The sequence below is a fragment of the Garra rufa genome, chromosome 20 (genome assembly GCF_049309525.1).
Source record: "Garra rufa chromosome 20, GarRuf1.0, whole genome shotgun sequence".
Lineage (NCBI taxonomy): Eukaryota > Metazoa > Chordata > Actinopteri > Cypriniformes > Cyprinidae > Garra > Garra rufa.
Genome location: NC_133380.1, coordinates 29,635,487 through 29,655,223, shown reverse-complemented (window position 1 = coordinate 29,655,223; position 19,737 = coordinate 29,635,487). Strand labels below are relative to the sequence as shown.

The 19,737-nt window shown below is 35.2% G+C and overlaps 2 protein-coding genes across 2 annotated transcripts; one reads left to right on the top strand and one right to left on the bottom strand.

The window, feature by feature from the left end:
• The first annotated feature begins 1,250 nt into the window (after positions 1–1,250).
• tsen2 (TSEN2 tRNA splicing endonuclease subunit) lies at positions 1,251–16,956 on the top strand. The gene is made up of 11 exons (XM_073825937.1): positions 1,251–1,546; positions 1,653–1,719; positions 1,831–1,870; positions 1,951–2,446; positions 4,915–4,989; positions 5,618–5,668; positions 5,768–5,906; positions 8,203–8,239; positions 10,699–10,810; positions 13,511–13,600; positions 16,779–16,956. Exons 1-11 carry the CDS (start codon positions 1,367–1,369, stop codon positions 16,836–16,838), a joined length of 1,347 nt encoding a protein of 448 aa, XP_073682038.1. The 5' UTR covers positions 1,251–1,366; the 3' UTR covers positions 16,839–16,956.
• A 256-nt stretch (positions 16,957–17,212) lies between these two features.
• On the bottom strand, positions 17,213–19,737 carry mkrn2os.2 (MKRN2 opposite strand, tandem duplicate 2). The gene is made up of 4 exons (XM_073825938.1): positions 19,236–19,737; positions 19,059–19,108; positions 17,581–17,749; positions 17,213–17,479 (listed from the first exon to the last, which is right to left on the bottom strand). The coding sequence occupies exons 1-4, from the start codon at positions 19,436–19,438 to the stop codon at positions 17,224–17,226; spliced, it is 678 nt and encodes a 225-aa protein (XP_073682039.1). The 5' UTR covers positions 19,439–19,737; the 3' UTR covers positions 17,213–17,223.

Genomic DNA, 19,737 nt, shown 5'->3' with positions numbered 1-19,737 from the left:
CATGGAAAAACAGCGTTTTGGCATACAGTGTCTTCCCTTAAGTAAAGATAATGTTCCATTAAGATATTTTGTAAATTTCCTACCGTAAATATATCAAAACTTAATTTTTTAATTAGTATGCATTGCGGACTTAATTTGGACAACTTTAAAGGTGATTTTCTTAATATTTAGATTCCAGATTTTCAAAAAGTTGTATCTTGGCCAAATATTGTCCTTTTTATTCAGTTTTGAGACAATGCTTAAGTAACGTCCAAGTGTCAAAAAATGGTCCATTATGACCATGAAAAAAACCAGCATATGCTGGTTAGGTAAATTGCTGGTTTAAGCTGGTCCTTTGCTAGTCCTTAGCTGATTAATTCTGGTTTTAGCTGGTTAATGCTGGTCCTTTGCTGGTATATCCCTGCTGAATAAAACTACCAGCCTAGGCTGGTTGGCTGATCTTAGATGGTTTAAGCTGGAAGTAGCTGGTTTTAGCTGGTCTGCCAGCCTGGTCAGGCAGGTTTTAGCTGGTGGTTTCCCAGCCTGACCAGCTAAGACCAGCCAGCTGGGATAGTGGCCAAAACCCCTCTAAAACCAGCCTGCTGACCAGCTATGACCAGCTAAAACCAGACTGTTTTTTTTTTCAGCAGGGATGCTGGTCCATAAACCAGCAAAGGACCAGCATAAACCAGCTAAAATGAGCATCCCAGCATCAAAACCTACCTAACCAGCATATGCTGTTTTTTTCAATAGGGAGGGTATTTAAATTGATTATACCATGGAACTATTCATAAACTACGGTTTTCACTTGTTACTCCAAGGTATTTTAAAACTATCAAGGAACTGTGTAGTTCTAGGGTAGTTTTGCTTCTTTTCTTTTTTTTCTGACGATACGTATTGCATAATCATATATAATTATTTATTTTCTGGTTAAGACTGCCTGCTAAATGCTATAATTTTAAATGAAAACAATTGATACGTACACGTATATGTATGATATTAAAGTAAATTCGTCTCTCACGCCAGTTTTTTTGGCAAACATTGCTCTCTACTGGCTCTTGAAACAAATTACAATTTGAATGTGCGTGAACGTGAATTTGTAACATTTAACATCGTGTTTATGATACATATTGCTTATGTAATTAGATTATTTGAAGTTGTTTAAATGAATTATATATTATTTCATGTTAGCATAAGATTATTCTGAAAGTTCGGAACTAACGATGATGTTTTAGAAGCTCCACGGGCGATATTTACTGCGACACCGCAGCTCACATGGCTTTGCTTGAATTACCGCTGAAAAATCATTCGTTAAAGAAAACAAACCTGTGACAGACTTCGGAAAGCTGCGTGATGCTGTGTATAGGATCTGACTGACCTGTCCTCCATGACGGAAGCCGTGTTCCAAGCCCCTAAACGGCGGGCGAAGGTTTATGAGTCCTTTGAAGCTCCTCTCCCCATCTCACTGAGTGCAGAGAATGGAGAGCACATCATCTACAGAGCAGAAATCATCAGTCATCATGTTATAGTCACAAATCCTGCTCACATACAGCCTCTGTATGAGAGGGTGAGACGTGCATGGCTTTGGGCATGATACCAGGGTTATACTATGATAAATTAGATATTTGAACACAGTTCAGATCTGAAAATTTAATGTGTTTTTGTTTTTGAAGGGTTACTTTGGTAAAGGAGTGTTCTCTAGATCCAGACCTGAGCACATGATCTCTCAACAATGGAAATGTAGGTATTGACGGCATTGTTGTGGCTGTTGAAAGCATGGTTTCTAACATGTAATGAAAAGGTAGCATCTAAACTTTTTACATGACCATGATTCTTTTTTTTTTTTTTTAGACATTGGAGATAGATGTCTACCTGTGATCTCCTCATCAGAGTAAGGACAGCTTTCAAACCACTTTATTTTCATATATGCAGGTGCTTAGTAATTAATAATGTTGATTTAATTTCCGCCAGATACCAGAAACGCCTGAGCTGGGCACGTGCAGCTCTTTTGATGCGAGGATTGGAGGATGAGTCTGTCAATCATGCATTAGAGACTCTCACCAAACCGGTGGAGTTTGATATCGAGAAAGAACATGAGGCTAAAAGCTTTGATGGGACATTGGTAGACCAATCAATGGATGATGTGTCATGTGACACAGATTTAAACCTTGAACATGACAATCTGGACCAAACCAATACGGCAAGGCCTCAGCGCCAAGGAAACCCACTTTATGATCCTCTGGCTGAGATCTATCCTGAAGAACCTGAGCTTTTAAAAGCCAATGTGAAGTGCAGAAGACATGATGACTGGCTCGCTCACTGCGGCTGCAGACCTGATGAGGACCAGCTCATGAGTTCAGAGCGCAGTGTGTCCAACGCTGACCCGGCAGAAGCTTATGAATATGTTCTGGTGGCGATCTCTGAAGAGGGTGACAGTGAAAACTTTTCCAAGGATAACGTCTCAGCCGTAAATAATACCATTTTATTATTTTCAAGAGAAATGGCAGTGCTCACAAAGCAAATAAAATGGTTTGAATAATGACGTAATTCTTGAAAACAATTAGAGAACATTCATACTGCAAAAAAAAAAAAAAAAAAAAAATATATATATATATATATATATATATATATATATACACACACACACACACACACACACACACACAATATCATTTTTTAAGCAGCAAGATTTGTAATATTTTTAAAGAATTCTCTCTCTGCTCATTAAGTAGTAATATTGTGAAATATTTTTACTATTTAAAATAACTGCTTTCTGTTTAAAATTGTTCAAATTTGATTTATTCCTGTGATCAAACTAAATGTTCAGCAACATTTGTCACATGATCCCTTAGAAATCATTCTAAGTAAAAATCATTCTAACATACTGATTTGCTGTGCTGCATAACAAACATTATTATTATTAGTATTTAAAACATTTGAGTACATTTAACATTCTTTTATGAATAGAAAGATCTAAAGATCAGCATTTATCTAAAATAAAAAAGCTTTTGTAACATTATATAATATATCATTTAAAAGCTTGTAGTCAGTTCTTAGTGATGATAAAGACAACATGTTAGAAAAAATTGCTGTTTCAGGTAAATGTTGTTCTTTTGAACTTTATTCATCAAAGAAACTTGAAAAAAAATGTCTTTTATAGCTGTTTTCAACATAACAATAAATGTTTTTTGCTAAAAATTCAGCTTTGAAATCACAGGAATAAATTACATTTGAAAATGTATTAACAAAGAAAAGTTTTTACAAAAAAAAAAAATACTGTTTTCGCTTTACTTTGGATCAAATAAATGCAGAAAAGACTTCAAAAAACATTAAAAAAATCATACTGTTCAAAAACTTGCTAAAAACATGCACTTTGCAAAAAAAATATTTTATGCAAAAACTTTAAATTTTTAACATTTTTTGTCTGGAAAAATAATTGTAGTGTCAATTACACGTGTCTATATATTGCTCCAATTAAATAGCTTTTTCTCGTTAATTTTCAAAGGTGTGTTAAAACTACCAAGTCAAATGATATGAAATCTAAACTCTAAACATTTTTCACTGTACCGGTGGAACATGCATGCTAATGGTGCAAGATAGAAAAGATTTCATCTTTTTTCACTATACCATTCTTTTTTATAGATCCAATTTCAATTATTTGTGAAATTAGTTAGCAATAAGCTGACCAATTTCAGTTCTCCCATTACTTTCCATTCTGCATAAGTTGTGATATGCAGAAAATAGTGTTGGAAACAGCACAAATGCAAATTTCCTTTACAATACACCAAAATGTATGCAGCAAATCACATTTTTTTCTGATAGCGAATGGACAATTGTCTAGTGACAACGCAGAAGTAGAAAGTGTATAAAAGTTAAAATTAGCACATCTTAGATGAAATTAATGTACAAAACATTTTGAATGTTTAGCAGTAACCCTCTTAAATTCGAGCCTTAAATAAAATTGCTGTCATTAATTACTAACCCTCATATCGCTCCATACCAGTAAGACCTTTGTTCGTCTTCAGAGCTCAAATTAAGATATATTCTGACCCTGCATAGACGTTTTTGAACCACTGCTGTTGCATGGGCTATTTTAACGATGTCCTTACTACCGTTCTGGGCATTGAACGTGGTAGTTGCGTTGCTGTCTATGCAGGGTCAGAAAGTGGAAGCAGAGGTGTTTTTAGCCTTGTTATTGACATGACAAATGAAATGAAAAGAACCAGTTGCTGGACAGATTTGCACTTAACTCATTTGGGAAACAAATCATACACAAACGCTTATTTGTGTACTCAAACAAAACTGTTTATAGGTAGATTGAATTCAGATGATGTGTTTGTGTTTGGTAACATCATAAACCATTTTGTCTTAGAAAGCTTGAAACGTCATTTCATAAATTGTCTATACCAATTTTTACAGTAACTAAGTTCATTTATTCATTTAGCGGATGCTTTTATCCAAAACAGAAAATTAAAAGCAAAAATAATCTAAGGAGCCAACAATATTAGCAGTGTGAGTACTTCTATTATACAGTTCAGTTATTAATCCCACATTTCAATGGCACAGATGAAGTGCCATAGAAATCCATGTTTTTAATGATCAATGATTTTAATGATCATGGATGTTTTTATTGTGAATATATGCATTTGTCTAGCACTGCACAGATCTTAAGATCTTTATTGGCTAGAAATGGCTGTTTGAGAGCACAATTTATGTAAAAAGACATTTGAAAAAGTCCTAATCCAGTACCATTTCAGGTATCCAGTATCAACAACTGGAAAAGTAATTGAAATATCTTTTGGTCAAAAAGTATTTGAAAGCATGCACGCTTCTGAATTGGCTAAATTTTTGTCTTAAGCTGTTTAAGAAGACCCCTTTGTATTAAAGTCTTCTGTATGAATAAATCTGTTAGTAATGGACACTTTTCTATGTCAGGAGCAGCGGGGAAAGTTGGTGTGCAGAATAAACCCTTTCACCATGATGGAGTACCTGCAACTCAGTTATGAAGAAGTAAGTGACTCTCCAGCACCAGCCTTAAGGTTCAAGCTCTCTGTATGATGCATTACATGGGAAATCCTTTCTGTCAACATACTGGATATTGCTGCAATTTGTTCACTGTGGTCTAGTGCCTCTGGTTTGTATCTGTCACGTTTGAGTTAAATAGGGTATATAATATTTTCGTAGGGCTTTTATTGTTACAGCTGGATATAGTTGAGAGATTGCATTGCCCAGAGCCAATCCAAACAACACAAGTGAGGCTGTGAATATCTTATCTGCTCGATTCTGTTAACTCAACCTCCCTCTAAAACAGCTAACTGAAACTACCGCTCCCTCTCATTAATACAATCCCATCCCATCATTTTCCAGTAAAGCAGACCCTAGAGTCTAATCAGTCAAAACAAGCATTTTGAGGAATGTGCGATATTTCATAATTGATTATTTATCATCTGATTGTATGCTTTACCTTTCTCTGACACCCCCCTGTGTAACTGCTATCATCGGTTTGAAAAAGCCGGTGTGATTTAAGAGACATCTCAACATGAACTTGTTAGCAAGCAAGCAAATCAGTTGAGAAACAATGCAGGGTGGGCGGCACGGTCATTTGTCTTCTAACCAGCTGCTTTTCTTAATATTTCAGGCCTTCTTTCTGGTGTATGCTCTTGGATGCTTGTCAGTTTATTACAGAGGGGTGAGTTTTTACCTACATTTACCTACGTTCCTGTGTGCAGCCAGAGTTAGTGTGCTGTTATATGTCATTTAAATGTGTAATTTGTTGTGTTTACCGTAGGAAGCTCTGTCGGTTGCTCAGATTTGGACGATGTTTCGTTCACTGCAGCCCAACTTCTCCAGCTCCTATGCGGCCTATCACTATTTCCGCAGTAAAGGCTGGGTGCCAAAGTCAGGAATTAAATACGGAACTGACTTAAGTAAGGATATTACAATATTTCTCATATAATCTCAAAATCTCAAAAATCGGATCTATGTTATTGTTCAACTGTTTTTTACTGTATTACCTGATCAACTGTTATTTTTTAAAAGCTATTTCAGCAGTGTGTTGCAAGAATTTCTGAATTAGGAAATTTCACTCACATCAATGCATGTTTCAGCATTGCTATGATTTGACTGTAGGTCCAACTTTTTGTTAAGAAAATAAAAGTTGGTTAATGCATTATGGGTTTTTAGAGTCCTTCAGTAACTTATGAATACAAGGTTTCTTCAGGTTTTTATGAAGGTCAATTTTAGGCTTTTTTTTAAAGACCAAGTAAAGGTGCACTTAGGGCTCGTCCACGTTAGGCTCATGGTCCAAAAGGGTTGCACCTATTCTCTTAATGAGTCATGGGTGTGCATTTGCACATTATTCTTGAAATATTTAGACTTTATTCTTAAAATATTTAGACTTCATTCTCATATTGCTACTACTTTATTCCCGTAATTTCGACTTTATTCTCAAAATATTGTGACTTTATTCTCCTAATTTCGACTTTATTGTCATAATTTGGACTTTATTCTTATATTGCTACTACTTTATTCTCCTAATTTTGACTATTTTCTCAAAATTAAGCCTTTATTCTAGTAATTTCTACTTAATTGTAGTAATTTTTACTTTATTCTCGAAATATTTAGACTTTATTCTCATATTGCTACTACCTTATTCGCATGATTTTGACTATTTTCTCAAAATATTGTGACTTTATTCTGCTAATTTCGACTTTACTGCCATAATTTGGACTTTATTCTCAAAATATTTAGGCTTTTCTTCTCATATTGCTACTACTTTATTCTTGTAATTTTGACTTTATTCTCAAAATATTTAGACTTTTCTCATATTGCTACTACTTTATTCACATAATTTTGACAATTTTCTCAAAATATTACAGCTTTATTCTTGTAAGTTTTACTTTTGTTGTAATTTTGACTTTATTCTCAAAATATTTGGACTTTATTCTCACATTGCTACTACTTTATTCTCGTAATTTCGACTTTATTCTCAAAATATTTCAACTTTATTCTCATAACTTCGACTTTATTCTCATATTGATACTACTTTTTTCACATAATTTTGACTATTTTCTCAAAGTACAGCTTTATTCTCGTAATTTTTACTCTGTTGTAATTTCAACTTTATTCTTAAAATATTTCATCTTTATTCTCATATTGCTACTACTTTATTCTCATGTTGCTTCTACTTCTCGTAATTTCGACTTTATTCTCAAAATATTTCAACTTTATTCTTGTAAATTCTATTTTCTCAAAAAATTGCACCTTTTCTTGTCATTTCTACTTTTGTCAAACTGCTACTACTTTATTCTCCTAATTTAACTTTATTGCCGTAATTTTTACTGTATTCTCAAAATATTTAGACTTTATTCTCATATTGCTACTGCTTTTTATTCTCATAATTGTGACTTTTTTTCTCAAAATATTACGACTTTAATCTCGTAATCTTAGATTTTTATCTTAGATTAATAAAACGCTGTCATACTTTTAACATTTATAAAAAAAAAAAATAGCTTACCTAGTGTATATAAGTATATTTTACAACCTGATCTCTTGACAAAAACGTACCTGTGGGAACTTTTTTGCAGGGTACGAAATGCTTACCAATAAGTACATATCAAAGTTTCCATCAAAAATGTCCACTGAGTGGCTCTAAAAGAGCCCCCCCCCCCCCCCGAAACAGAGCTGTAAACTGAACTGCACATCTTAACACCAAGACTGTATGGGAAAAGCTATTCTGTAAGCTTCCGTAAACACTTAGTACAATGTTTTCATGTTGAACCAGTTTAAATGTACTTGCATCTAACCTGAGGTTTCTTGTCTAGTTTGTAATGGCACAAAATCACCCAGTTATTTCTAAAAGCGCTGTTGTTTATTGTGTCCTTCTGAAACATTCCGACCTGACCCTGCATTAACCAGCGGGTCCAGCGGGTGAGAGAGATTTTCCAAACAGTGTCAGTAACACTCAAGGTTGGACAGCTGAATTATTCAGGTGTATTAAGCATTGCTTTCCTCACACTCCCGACCCGTAGCACCACAGTCTTATTGACACGACATGGAAACTGACTCTTGGCTGTGAACTTCAAGAGTTATCGGCTCTGAGCGTCTGCAGCGCTGACACACGACTCTTCTAGTGCACTATAGAGTTGCATCTTTTTTGTTGCTGTTTCAGCTCTCAGATTCTCATTTGTTCCAGTGCTGATTGTTTCGTTCTGTCTTTTCTAGTGCTCTACCGAAAAGGACCACCATTTTATCATGCAAGGTTTGTTCCTAATCAGTCGTATGTATTAAGATACAAAGATACAGTCCAGAAATTCACATTAAATGTTCATGAATAAGATATTTCACATTTCACAAAAGACATTTACATTAGACTTGATTCTTAATACTGTGTTGTTACCTGAATGATCCGCAGTTGTGTTTTGTGTTTGTTTGTTTAGTGGTGGTTGTTCATGAGTCCCTCAGTTGTCCTGAGTGTGAAAAGATGGATCTCAAAATCATACAGTCATTGTTGGTAAGGGTTCAAATACACAAAAATCCTGAAAAACCAAATAATTTGTGGGACCTGAAGGATTTTTCTGAATAACAACAGGCAGTTTAACTGTTCAGGACAAACAAGGGACTATCACTAAACAAAAAAAAAAAAAAAACACACACACACACACACACACACACACAGCTGTGGATCATTCACGAAACACAGTATTAAGAAGTATAATTAAGTAACAAGTATATGTAAACTTTTAAACAGGGTATTTTTTTTATAAATTCAGCTATTATTTTGTCTTGTGGACTATATTTATAAACGTCTTTTATGTGACGTATCTTATTTAGGCGAGTACAAAATAACATGCATTTTGTATGATCCCTCTTTTTTGTTAAATTAACATTTTCTGGATTCTGCAAGGTGTATGCTAACTGTGGACCTCAACTGTGTTTTCCTATTTTTTCTTCTCAGAATATATTTAATTGTCAACATATACAGTTGTGTGAAAAAGTGTTGGCCCCCTTCCTGATTTTTTTATTTTTTTTTTGCATGTTTGTCGCACTTTAATGTTTCAGATCATCAAACAAATTTAAATATTATATATATCAAAGATAACACAAGTAAACACAACATGCAGTTTTTAAATGAAGGTTTTTTTTATGAAGGGAAAGCAAAAAACCAAACCCACTTGGCCCTGTGTGGAAAAAGTCCCCCACCCCCCCCCCATTAAAACATAATGGTTTATCACACCTGAGTTCAGTTTCTCTAGCCACACCTGTTCGCAATCAAGAAAAGAATCACTTAAATAGGACCTGCCTGACAAAGTGAAGTAGACCAAAGATCTTCAAAAGCTACACATCCAGATGAGATCCAAAGAAATTCAGGAACAAATGAAAAAGAAAGTAATTGAGATCTATCAGTCTGGAAAAGGTTATAAAGCCATTTCTAAAGCTTTGGGTCTCCAGCGAATCACAGTGAGAGCCATTATCCACAAATGGCGAAAACATGGAACAGTGGCAAACCTTCCCAGAAGTGGCTTGCCGACCAAAATTACCCCAAGAGAGCAGCGATGGCTCATCCAAGAGGTCACAAAAGACCCCACAACAACATCTAAAGAACTGCAGGCCTCTCTTGCCTCAGTTAAGGTCAGTGTTCATGACTCCACCATAAGAAAGAGACTGGGCAAAATTCGCCTGCATGGCAGAGTTCCAAGACGAAAACCACTGCTGAGCAAAAAGAACATAAAGGCTCGTCTCAGTTTTGCCAGAACACATCTTGATGATCCCCAAGACTTTTGGGAAAATACTCTGTGGACTGACGAGACAAAAGTTGAACTTTTTGGAAGGTGTGTGTCCCATTACATCTGGCGTAAAAAAAAAAAAAACACAGCATTTCAGGAAAGAACCTCATACCAACAGTAAAATATGGTGGTGGTAGTGTGATGGTCTGGGGCTGCTTCTGGAACTGGAAGACTTGCTGTGATCAATTGAACCATGAATTCAGCTGTCTACCAAAAATTCCTAAAGGACAATGTCCAGCCATCTGTTCATGACCTCAAGCTGAAGCGAACTTGGGTTCTGCAGTAGGACAATGATCCAAAACACACCAGCAAATCCACCTCTGAATGTTCTGAAGAAAATCTAAATGAAGACTTTGGAGTGGCCTAGTCAAAGTCCTGACCTGAATCCTATTGAGATGCTGTGGCATGACCTTAAAAAGGCGGTTCATGCTTGTAAACCCTCCAATGTGGCTGAATTACAACAATTCTGCCAAGATGAATGGGCCAAAATTCCTGCACAGCGCTGTAACAGACTCATTGCAAGTTATCGCAAACGCTTGATTGCAGTTGTTGCTGCTAAGGGTGACCCAACCAGTCATTAAGTTTAGGGGGCAAACACTTTTTCACACAGGGCCATGTGGGTTTGGATTTGTTTTCCCTTCATAATAAAAAAAAAAATCATTCAAAAACTGCATGCTTTGTTTACTTGTGTTATCTTTGATTAATATTTAACTTTGTTTGATGATCTGAAACATCAAGGTATGACAAACATGCAAAAAAAATCAAGCAGGGGGCCAACACTTTTTCACACCACTGTAAGTCATAAATCATTAACAGGAAACTGCATTCAGAACCCAGTTTTTACAGTGTTTTCACGTTGACTGTACTGCTTTAATATGTTATTCTGTAAGCGTGTTGAGCTGTTTTCAATGAGTGTGTGTGTTTTTGCTTTCAGCTACTCAGTGGTGGTGGACAGGTGTGATGAGTCTCTCAGAGGTGCTGCGCTGAGGCCATTTAGCTGGAAGTCTCTCGCTGCTCTCAGCAGAACCACTGGAAACGTCTCTAAGGTGTGACACTGCCTTTATTCCATCTGAAAGGAACGGGAACAAAACATGAACTTGATACCCACATCTTAATTGCTTTTGGCACTTTCCACAAATATGGTAGAGTTACTGCACTTTATAATGCATTATAAAGTTATTCATAATGTATGTTATATTGCATTATATCTTTTCATAAACAGTTGTAACCAAAGTTAAAATGCATTAGAATATTTGCAGATTGTTACGTCTGAAATTGGCTGTTTGTATTATAATGTATTATAACCAGTGTTGGGGATAATGCATTACAAGTAATGCGAGTTACAGTCAAGCCCGAAATTATTCACACCCCTGGCAAATTCTGTTACTTTTATTCAACCAGCAAGTTTTTTTTTTTGACCGGAAATGACATAGGCTTCTCCCAAATGATAATAAGACAATGTACAAAATATTTTTTAGCTTTTATTTACATTTGAACAAAAAGTGTCATGTCCAAAATTATTCATACCCTTGCAAACTGTCAGTCTATGGTAAAATCCAAAATTCTATACCATTCCAAATAGTCCAAGCTGTTCTAAAGCATCCTAATTACCCTGATCCATTGGGAACAGCTGTTTTAATCAACTCAACAGGTGAAAAACATAAGCTCTCTGCTGTTGGTTTGTGGACAGTCATGGCTAAGACAGTGGAGCTCCCTGAGGACCTGCGGCTGCGCATTGTGGCTGCTCACAAGTCAGGAAAGGGCTATAAGACCATATCTGAATGTTTTGAAGTTCCAGTACCTACAGTGCAAAGTATTATTAAAAAATACAAGACATTCTGCCTTGTGATGAAGGCCATCCTGATGAATCTGGGCTCTGCTGGTGGCAACATCTCAAGGCAGACAGTCCAACGGACACTGCACACCACTGGGTTCCACGAACGCAGACCACGGAAGACACCAGTTCTCCAGATAAGGCACACAAAAGCTGGGCAAAGAAGACTTCTGGTCTTCTGTTTTATGGTCAGATGAAACAAAAATATAATTGTTTGGCCATAATGACGTAGCCTTCATTTGGCATAAAAAAGGAGAAGCCTTCAACCCTAAGAACACCATCCCCACTGTCAAACATGGTGGTGGGAACCTAATGTTTTGGGGGTGTTTTTCAGTCGGTGGACCAGGGAACCTAATCACAGTAAACGGCACCATGAAAAAGGAGCAATACATCAAAATTCTCAACAACAACATTAGGCAGTCTGCAGAGAAACTTGGCCTTGGGCACCAGTGGACATTTCAGCACGACAACGACACAAAACACACAGCAAAAGTGGTGAAGAAATGGTTAGCAAACCAAAACATTAACGTATTGCAGTGGCCCAGCCAGAGTCCTGACATAAATCCAATTGAGAATCTGTGGAGGGAGCTAAAGATCAGGGTGATTGCAAGGAGACCCTCCAACCTGAAAGAGTTAGAGCTCATTGCTAAAATTGGATGGGCAAAAATACCAGTGGAGACTGGTACTATGCAAAAAGCTGGTCAGCAATTATAGGAAGCGTTTGATTGCTGTAATAGCCATTAAAGGCTTTTCTATTGATTATTGAGAAGGGTATGAATAATTTTGGACACGCCAGTTTTTGTTCAAATGCAAATAAAATAAGAGTAATAATTTTTTTTTTCCACAATGATGCCTCTTGTACATCATCTTATTATCTTCTGGGAGATAAGTGTCATTCTAATTTTAAAAAAAAACTTGCTGGTTGAATAAAAGTAACTTTAAGCCAGAATTTGCCAGGGGTATAAATAATTTCGGACTTGACTGTACATAATCAGATTACTTTTTTCAGGTAACTTGTAAAGTAACACTTTTTTCAGGTAACTTGTAAAGTAACACTTTTTTTTAGGTAACTAGTAAAGTAACACTTTTACAAGAAAATATCTGAGTTACTTTTTCAAATAAGTAATGCCAGTTACTTTGTTTTCCCATTTATTTATGCGCTGTATAAATATGTTACTGTAGTTTTTTTTCTAAATGTGAAAAAATAGAACTATTTTTATTAAAAATAAACTTGCAAGCCCTGTACAGATTTAAAAAAGCAATGCAAAAGTAATGTAACCCATTACTTTCTATAAAAAGTAACTAGGGAACGTAGTTAGTTACTTTTGTAGGGAATAACACAATATTGTAATAAAAATATAATATTTAAAAAAAAAACTTTCCCCAACACTGATTATGAGATTATAGAATGCATTATACGGTGCATTACAAGGCGTAATTAATGCATTAAAAAAAATACTTTTATAATGCATTATATACAGGGCTGGAAATTGGTAGACTGCAGTTTTTGTAGTTAATTATAGCAAAGTGTAGAAATGATGTAAATAATAGATTCAGTATGCAGTGCAGAGAGCTTCATTAATTAAAGTTTGTGGGATCGTGATGAACCAAAATCAGCCTGTTCTAGAAATTTTTTTAATTGCATGGCAGGGTAACAATATTTTGGAGACAAGGAACTGTCAAAATTCATAAAAAAAACCTGTGATGGATGATCAACCATTTCTGAAGGTTGAACACCTTTCACTGACTAAGAGTTATTGGCCCTTTTTTGGACCATATTAGTGGTAAACATTTCATGTTAATCTATTTGTGGAAAGTTTAACAAGTGAAAATGAGTATTTTGTGAAATAAAGGAGCACTATAGTGTCGTCCTCTTTAATGCAAAGAAACTATGCATGCGTTTGCTTTACAGGAGCTGATGCTGTGCTACGTCATCACTCCATCAGACATGACAGAAGACATGCTGTCCTCTCCAGAGTGTCTGAAACGATTCACTATACAGGTACAACAGCACACCAGAGTTTAGAGAGTCTGTGCCCATCTATGCCTAGCAACTAGAAGCATGCTAGTAACTAATCACTCTAGAAACATGTTAGCAACTTGCTAATCATGATAAAAACATACTAGCAACTTGCTAATCATGTTAGAAACATGCTAGTAACTTGTTGAGAACTTGCTTATGTTAGAAACATGCAAACAACTTGTTAATCTTGTTAGAAACATGCTAGTAACTTGTTGACAACTTGCTAATCATGTTAGAAACATGCTAGGAACTTGCTAATCATGTTAGAAACATGCTAGTAACTTGTTGAGAACTTGCTTATGTTAGAAAAATGTTAGGAACTTGCTAATCATGTTAGAAGCATGCAAACAACTTGCTAATCTTGTTAGAAACATGCAAACAACTTGTTAATCTTGTTAGAAACATGCTAGTAACTTGTTGACAACTTGCTAATCATGTTAGAAACATGCTAGGAACTTGCTAATCGTGTTAGAAGCATGCAAACAACTTGTTAATCTTGTTAGAAACATGCTAGTAACTTGCTAATCATGTTAGAAACATGCTAGGAACTTGCTAATCATGTTAGAACCATGCAAACAACTTGTTAATCTTGTTAGAAACATGCTAGTAACTTGCTAATCATGCTAGAAACATTCTAGGAACTTGCTAATCATGTTAGAAGCATGCAAACAACTTGCTAATCTTGTTAGAAACATGCTAGTAACTTGTTGACAAATTGCTAATCATGTTAAAAACATGCTAGTAACTTGCAAATCATGCTAGGAACTTGCTAATTGTATTAGAAACATGCAAACAACTTGCTAATCATGTTAGAAACATGCTAGTAACTTGCAAGTCATGTTAGAAACATTCTAGTAACTTGCTAATCATGTTAGAAACATGCTAGTAACTTGCTAATCATGTTAGAAACATGCTAGTAACTTGTTGAGAACTTATGTTAGAAACATGCTAGTAACTTGTTGAGAACTTATGTTAGAAACATGCAAACAACTTGTTAATCTTGTTAGAAACATGCTAACTTGTTGACAACATGCTAATCTTGTTAGAAACATGCTAGTAACTTGCTAATCATGTTAGAAACATGCTAGTAACTTGCTGAGAACTTGGTTATGTTAGAAACATGCTAGTAACTTGTTGAGAACTTATCATGTTAGAAACATTCTAGTAACTTGCTAATCATGCTAGTAACTTGTTGACAACTAATCATGTTAGAAACATTCTAGTAACTTGCTAATCATGCTAGTAACTTGTTGAGAACTTATCATGTTAGAAACATTCTAGTAACTTGCTAATCATGCTAGTAACTTGTTAACAACTAATCATGTTAGAAACATGCTAGTAACTTTTTAATCATGTTAGAAACATGCTAGTAACTTGCTAATCATGTTAGAAACATGCTAGGAACTTGCTAATCATGTTAGAAACATGCTAGGAACTTGCTAATCATGTTAGGAACATGCTAGTAACTTTTTAATCATGTTAGAAACATGCTAGGAACTTGCTAATCATGTTAGAAACATGCTAGGAACTTGCTAATCATGTTAGAAACATGCTAGTAACTTTTTAATCATGTTAGAAACATGCTAGGAACTTGCTAATCATGTTAGAAACATGCTAGGAACTTGCTAATCATGTTAGAAACATGCTAGGAACTTGCTAATCATGTTAGAAACATGCTAGTAACTTTTTAATCATGTTAGAAACATGCTAGGAACTTGCTAATCATGTTAGAAACATGTTAGGAACTTGCTAATCATGTTAGAACCATGCAAACAACTTGTTAATCTTGTTAGAAACATGCTAGTAACTTGCTAATCATGTTAGAAACATGGTAGGAACTTGCTAATCATGTTAGAAGCATGCAAACAACTTGTTAATCTTGTTAGAAACATGCTAGTAACTTGCTAATCATGTTAGAAACATGGTAGGAACTTGCTAATCATGTTAGAACCATGCAAACAACTTGTTAATCTTGTTAGAAACATGCTAGTAACTTGCTAATCATGTTAGAAACATGGTAGGAACTTGCTAATCATGTTAGAAACATGCTAGGAACTTGCTAATCATGTTAGAAGCATGCAAACAACTTGTTAATCTTGTTAGAAACATGCTAGTAACTTGCTAATCATGTTAGAAACATGGTAGGAACTTACTAATCATGTTAGAAGCATGCAAACAACTTGTTAATCTTGTTAGAAACATGCTAGTAACTTGCTAATCATGTTAGAAACATGGTAGGAACTTGCTAATCATGTTAGAAGCATGCAAACAACTTGTTAATCTTGTTAGAAACATGCTAGTAACTTGTTGACAAATTGATAATCATGTTAAAAACATGCTAGTAACTTGCAAATCATGCTAGGAACTTGCTAATCGTGTTAGAAACATGCTAGTAACTTGCAAGTCATGTTAGAAACATTCTAGTAACTTGTTGAAAACTTGCTAATATGTTAAAAACATGTTAACGACTTGCTAATCATGTTAAAAAATGTTAGCAACATGATAATTATGATAAAACATGTCAGCAACTTGCTGATCATGTTAGAAACATGCTAATAATGTTAAAAACATGTTAACGACTTGTTAATCATGCTAACAAACATGATAATCATGATAAAACATGCTAGCAACTTGCTAATCACATTAGAAACATGTTAGTAACTTGTTAATCATGCTAGAAATATGATAGCAACATACTAGTAACTTGCTAATCATGCTAGAAACATGCGAACAACATGCTAGTAATATGATAATCATGATAAAACATGCTAGCTACTTGCTAATCATGTTAGAAACATGCTAGTAACTTGTTGACAACTTGCTGATCATGCTGGAAATATGATAGCAACATACTAGCAACTTGCTAAACATGTTAGCAACATGTTAGTAACTTGTTAATCATGTTAGAATCATGCTAGCAACATGCTATCTATCTCTGACAGACTGAATGTTAAAAAAAACAGTCAAACTTTAACAGTAAACCTTTTAAAACTACTTTAAAGTTCAAACTATTTCAGACTGAAAACAATCCAACTTAAAACTTTTTAGGCTTTTTGAACTTTTCGAAACTTTTTTTAAACATTCTGGTCCAGCTTTCTCAAGCCACCTTTAAAGTTTGTCTTGACAAACTTTTTTTATCTAGATTTCTATGTTGCAGGAAGTCATCATGAGCAGATGGGTCTCCTCAAGAGAGCGAACTGAACAGGAGGAAATCTAACATTCCTTTTTCCATGTTTATTGTGCTTCAAAAAATGACGCTGCTATTTATTTTCCTTTAATAATATCCAGAGATTGTGTTTAAACAATAATCCACAATAAATATGCATATATAGAGATGAAAAGTGTAGTCTGTTGTGTTTTATCACAAACTGTATGAATGTGAACAGAACAATCAAATTCTGGGCTAAATTGCATTCTGCCTTCAATATCCAAACCCTGAAGTGTTTTCTGGAAACAGGTTTCATTTTTATAGCCCAGAGCAGATTTCCAAAAGTGGCATTTTAGTTCATAAGAATACAGAATAATAGGCACATTTAGGCATCAATCATTTAAATATCACCTTGATACAAGATATATAGTTAAGAAAAGTCACAATAGGTGAGTCAAGAAAATGCTGATGTGTTCTTGCTGTCCTCATCCTCCTCAAATGAGTTTCTGCGCGGATTGTCGACGATGTAGAAGTGGTTCTGGGAGATCTCACGACACAGCAGCATGTACTTAGAAGCTCTTTTGATCCGAGGAAGCACAAACGAGCGTGTGAATTCGTCTTTACTCAGGGCTCGCTTCGACTGTGTGGCTAGAACACAGTTGATGAACATCAGCGAGTAGCTGTAGCAGTTGTGGTTTTCCTCATTAAAGCTGAAAAATAATATTTGGACACTTAGAACGTCTGAATGTCAGATTGAATGCTGAGTGACTTTAGCATTTTGGCATTGGTTTCAGTGGATGTACTGACTGACCTTTGCCACGACGGATCCCACATCGGAGCGGAGGAGAACTTCTCCAGATATTGATCCCACTGGCTCATCAGACTGAACATGTCTGGCTGAACCAGCGGGACGCAGATACAACGCTCCCATCCCTGATGGTCTCTGTGAACACCGGTCTTTGTATAATTGTAGACTATTCCTTCATTATAAACAGAAGAAATGGCATTCACATATTTAATTGACAAAAAAAGCACATTATGAACTTCAATGCAAAATGTTTAGTGTAATTTATTGTGCAGTAGCATTAATATTATAGTTAGACTGCTTAGCATTTTAAACAATTGAAAAATATATATATTTTTTGTTTGTTTTTATCATGTTTATTTGCTTAGTTATTTTAGTACATTAAGTACAACCTTTGCAACTAGCAAAATAAGATTTTTTCTGTCAGATTTTTATTTTTACTTGATCAGTCAGAAGTTTTTGAACAGTAATATTTTTTAAATAAGTCTCTTTTGCTTACCAAGCCTTCATTGATTTGATCCAAAGTACAGCAAAATCGGCAACATTTTGAAATATTTTTACTATTTAAAATAATAGTTTTCTATCTGAATATATTTTAAATTGTAATTTAATCCTGTGATTTCAACATTGACTTTTTATCATTACTCCAGCCACGTTCCTTCAGAAATCATTCTAATATGCTGATTTGCTGCTCAAAAAAAATGCATTAATATTAATAATAATAATAATATTATTGTGTTAAACATTGAGTCGAATTTTTTTCAGAAAAAAAATACTGACTCCAAGCTTTTGAATAGTATAGTGCATAATGTTACAAAAGCTTTTTATTTGTACATAAATACTAATTTTTGGATCTTTCTATTCATCAAAGAATCCTGAAAAACTATCTAAAACTAACTAAATAATCAATGTTTCTTGAACAGCAAATCATCCTATTCTAATGTTTTCTAAAGGATCATGTGACACTCAAGACTGGAGTAATGATGATTAAAATTTTGATTTGATCACAGGAATAAATTACGTGTTAAAACATTCTAACAGAAAGCAGTTACTTTATGTAGTAGAAATATTTCACAATATCATTGCTTTTGCTGTATTTTCGATCAAAAAAATGCAGGCTTGGTGAGCAGAAAAAAACCTTTCAAAATCTTACTGTTCAAAAACTTTTGACTTGAAATGTATCTTTTGGTTAAAGTTTAGTTTCAGTTCTAGGTAATTATAATAACCCTGCTTATGAGAAAACTAAAGAAAGGCATGCACTAGCAAAAACAAATCTGTTAAATTTTCTGTTTAAAAAAAATCTTTGGGTACAAGAAACTCCCTTAAATATAAAATTTGACAGTTTTACAGAATGGCGTAACGTAACTTTTTGAATAAAATAACTACAGGGACTTCTGGAAATATATTTTTCTACAAATTATAAGGTGACTCATATTTCCTACAAAAATTGTTTTAATGCATATTCTGCAGTGTAGGCTACACACCGTTTGTGTTGGTGATTCCTGTGTGTAGATCAGAACGGCCATCAAAGTCCCTGCAAAAACCAAGAACATTGTCACCTCAGTCCAAGAAGCATTTCAACTTCGTCTTTAAATGAGGACTTTTTCTTCTTTAAGAGCAACAGGAACTTCATTAAGATCTAGCAGCAGGTCTGGTCCTACCTGAGCACATTGTCCTCTGTTGGCGCGACTAGAAAAGCGCAAGGGACTTTGTGTCCGTTGCTGAAGGGGTTCGGTATGCTGACTGGCGCTTCCTCCAGCCGCTTCCCACTGAAACTTACTGCACATTCAGGACACTGATCCGGGACGAAAAAACAGTAGATGTCCTTGTCACAGTGGTTGAATTTGATGACGCTCTTATCCATTGGGAGAGAACATAGACGCAGATGCTACAGGGGACTGGACTATCTGACAGAGTCCAGAGAGAGCAGCTGCTGTTTGTTCCAGCAGGGTGACGTTTACCGCTCACATGGACTGATCTGGTTTCAGCAAACACTAAACCTGTGGAACAGTAGGATCCGTTTGCAGGGCAGCTTCATTAATGCTCATCAGCGCTCACGTGAGACGCTCGGAGTGATGATAAACATGAGTTATTCTAAGATACTCTTTACCGACAGACACAAAGGTACTATATACAGATACATGATCCTGTTTTATTGGTGCT

Excerpts from the sequence above, each read along its gene's own strand:
- tsen2 (XM_073825937.1), top strand. The coding sequence starts at position 1,367 with ATGACGGAAGCCGTGTTCCAAGCCCCTAAACGGCGGGCGAAGGTTTAT. Across the intron at positions 1,547-1,652 it reads TACAGCCTCTGTATGAGAGG|GGTTACTTTGGTAAAGGAGT; the intron begins GTGAGACGTGCA and ends TTGTTTTTGAAG. Across the intron at positions 8,240-10,698 it reads CCACCATTTTATCATGCAAG|CTACTCAGTGGTGGTGGACA; the intron begins GTTTGTTCCTAA and ends TTTTGCTTTCAG.
- mkrn2os.2 (XM_073825938.1), bottom strand. The coding sequence starts at position 19,438 with ATGGATAAGAGCGTCATCAAATTCAACCACTGTGACAAGGACATCTAC. Across the intron at positions 19,109-19,235 it reads ACAGAGGACAATGTGCTCAG|GGACTTTGATGGCCGTTCTG; the intron begins GTAGGACCAGAC and ends TGGTTTTTGCAG. Across the intron at positions 17,480-17,580 it reads TGGGATCCGTCGTGGCAAAG|CTTTAATGAGGAAAACCACA; the intron begins GTCAGTCAGTAC and ends ATTATTTTTCAG.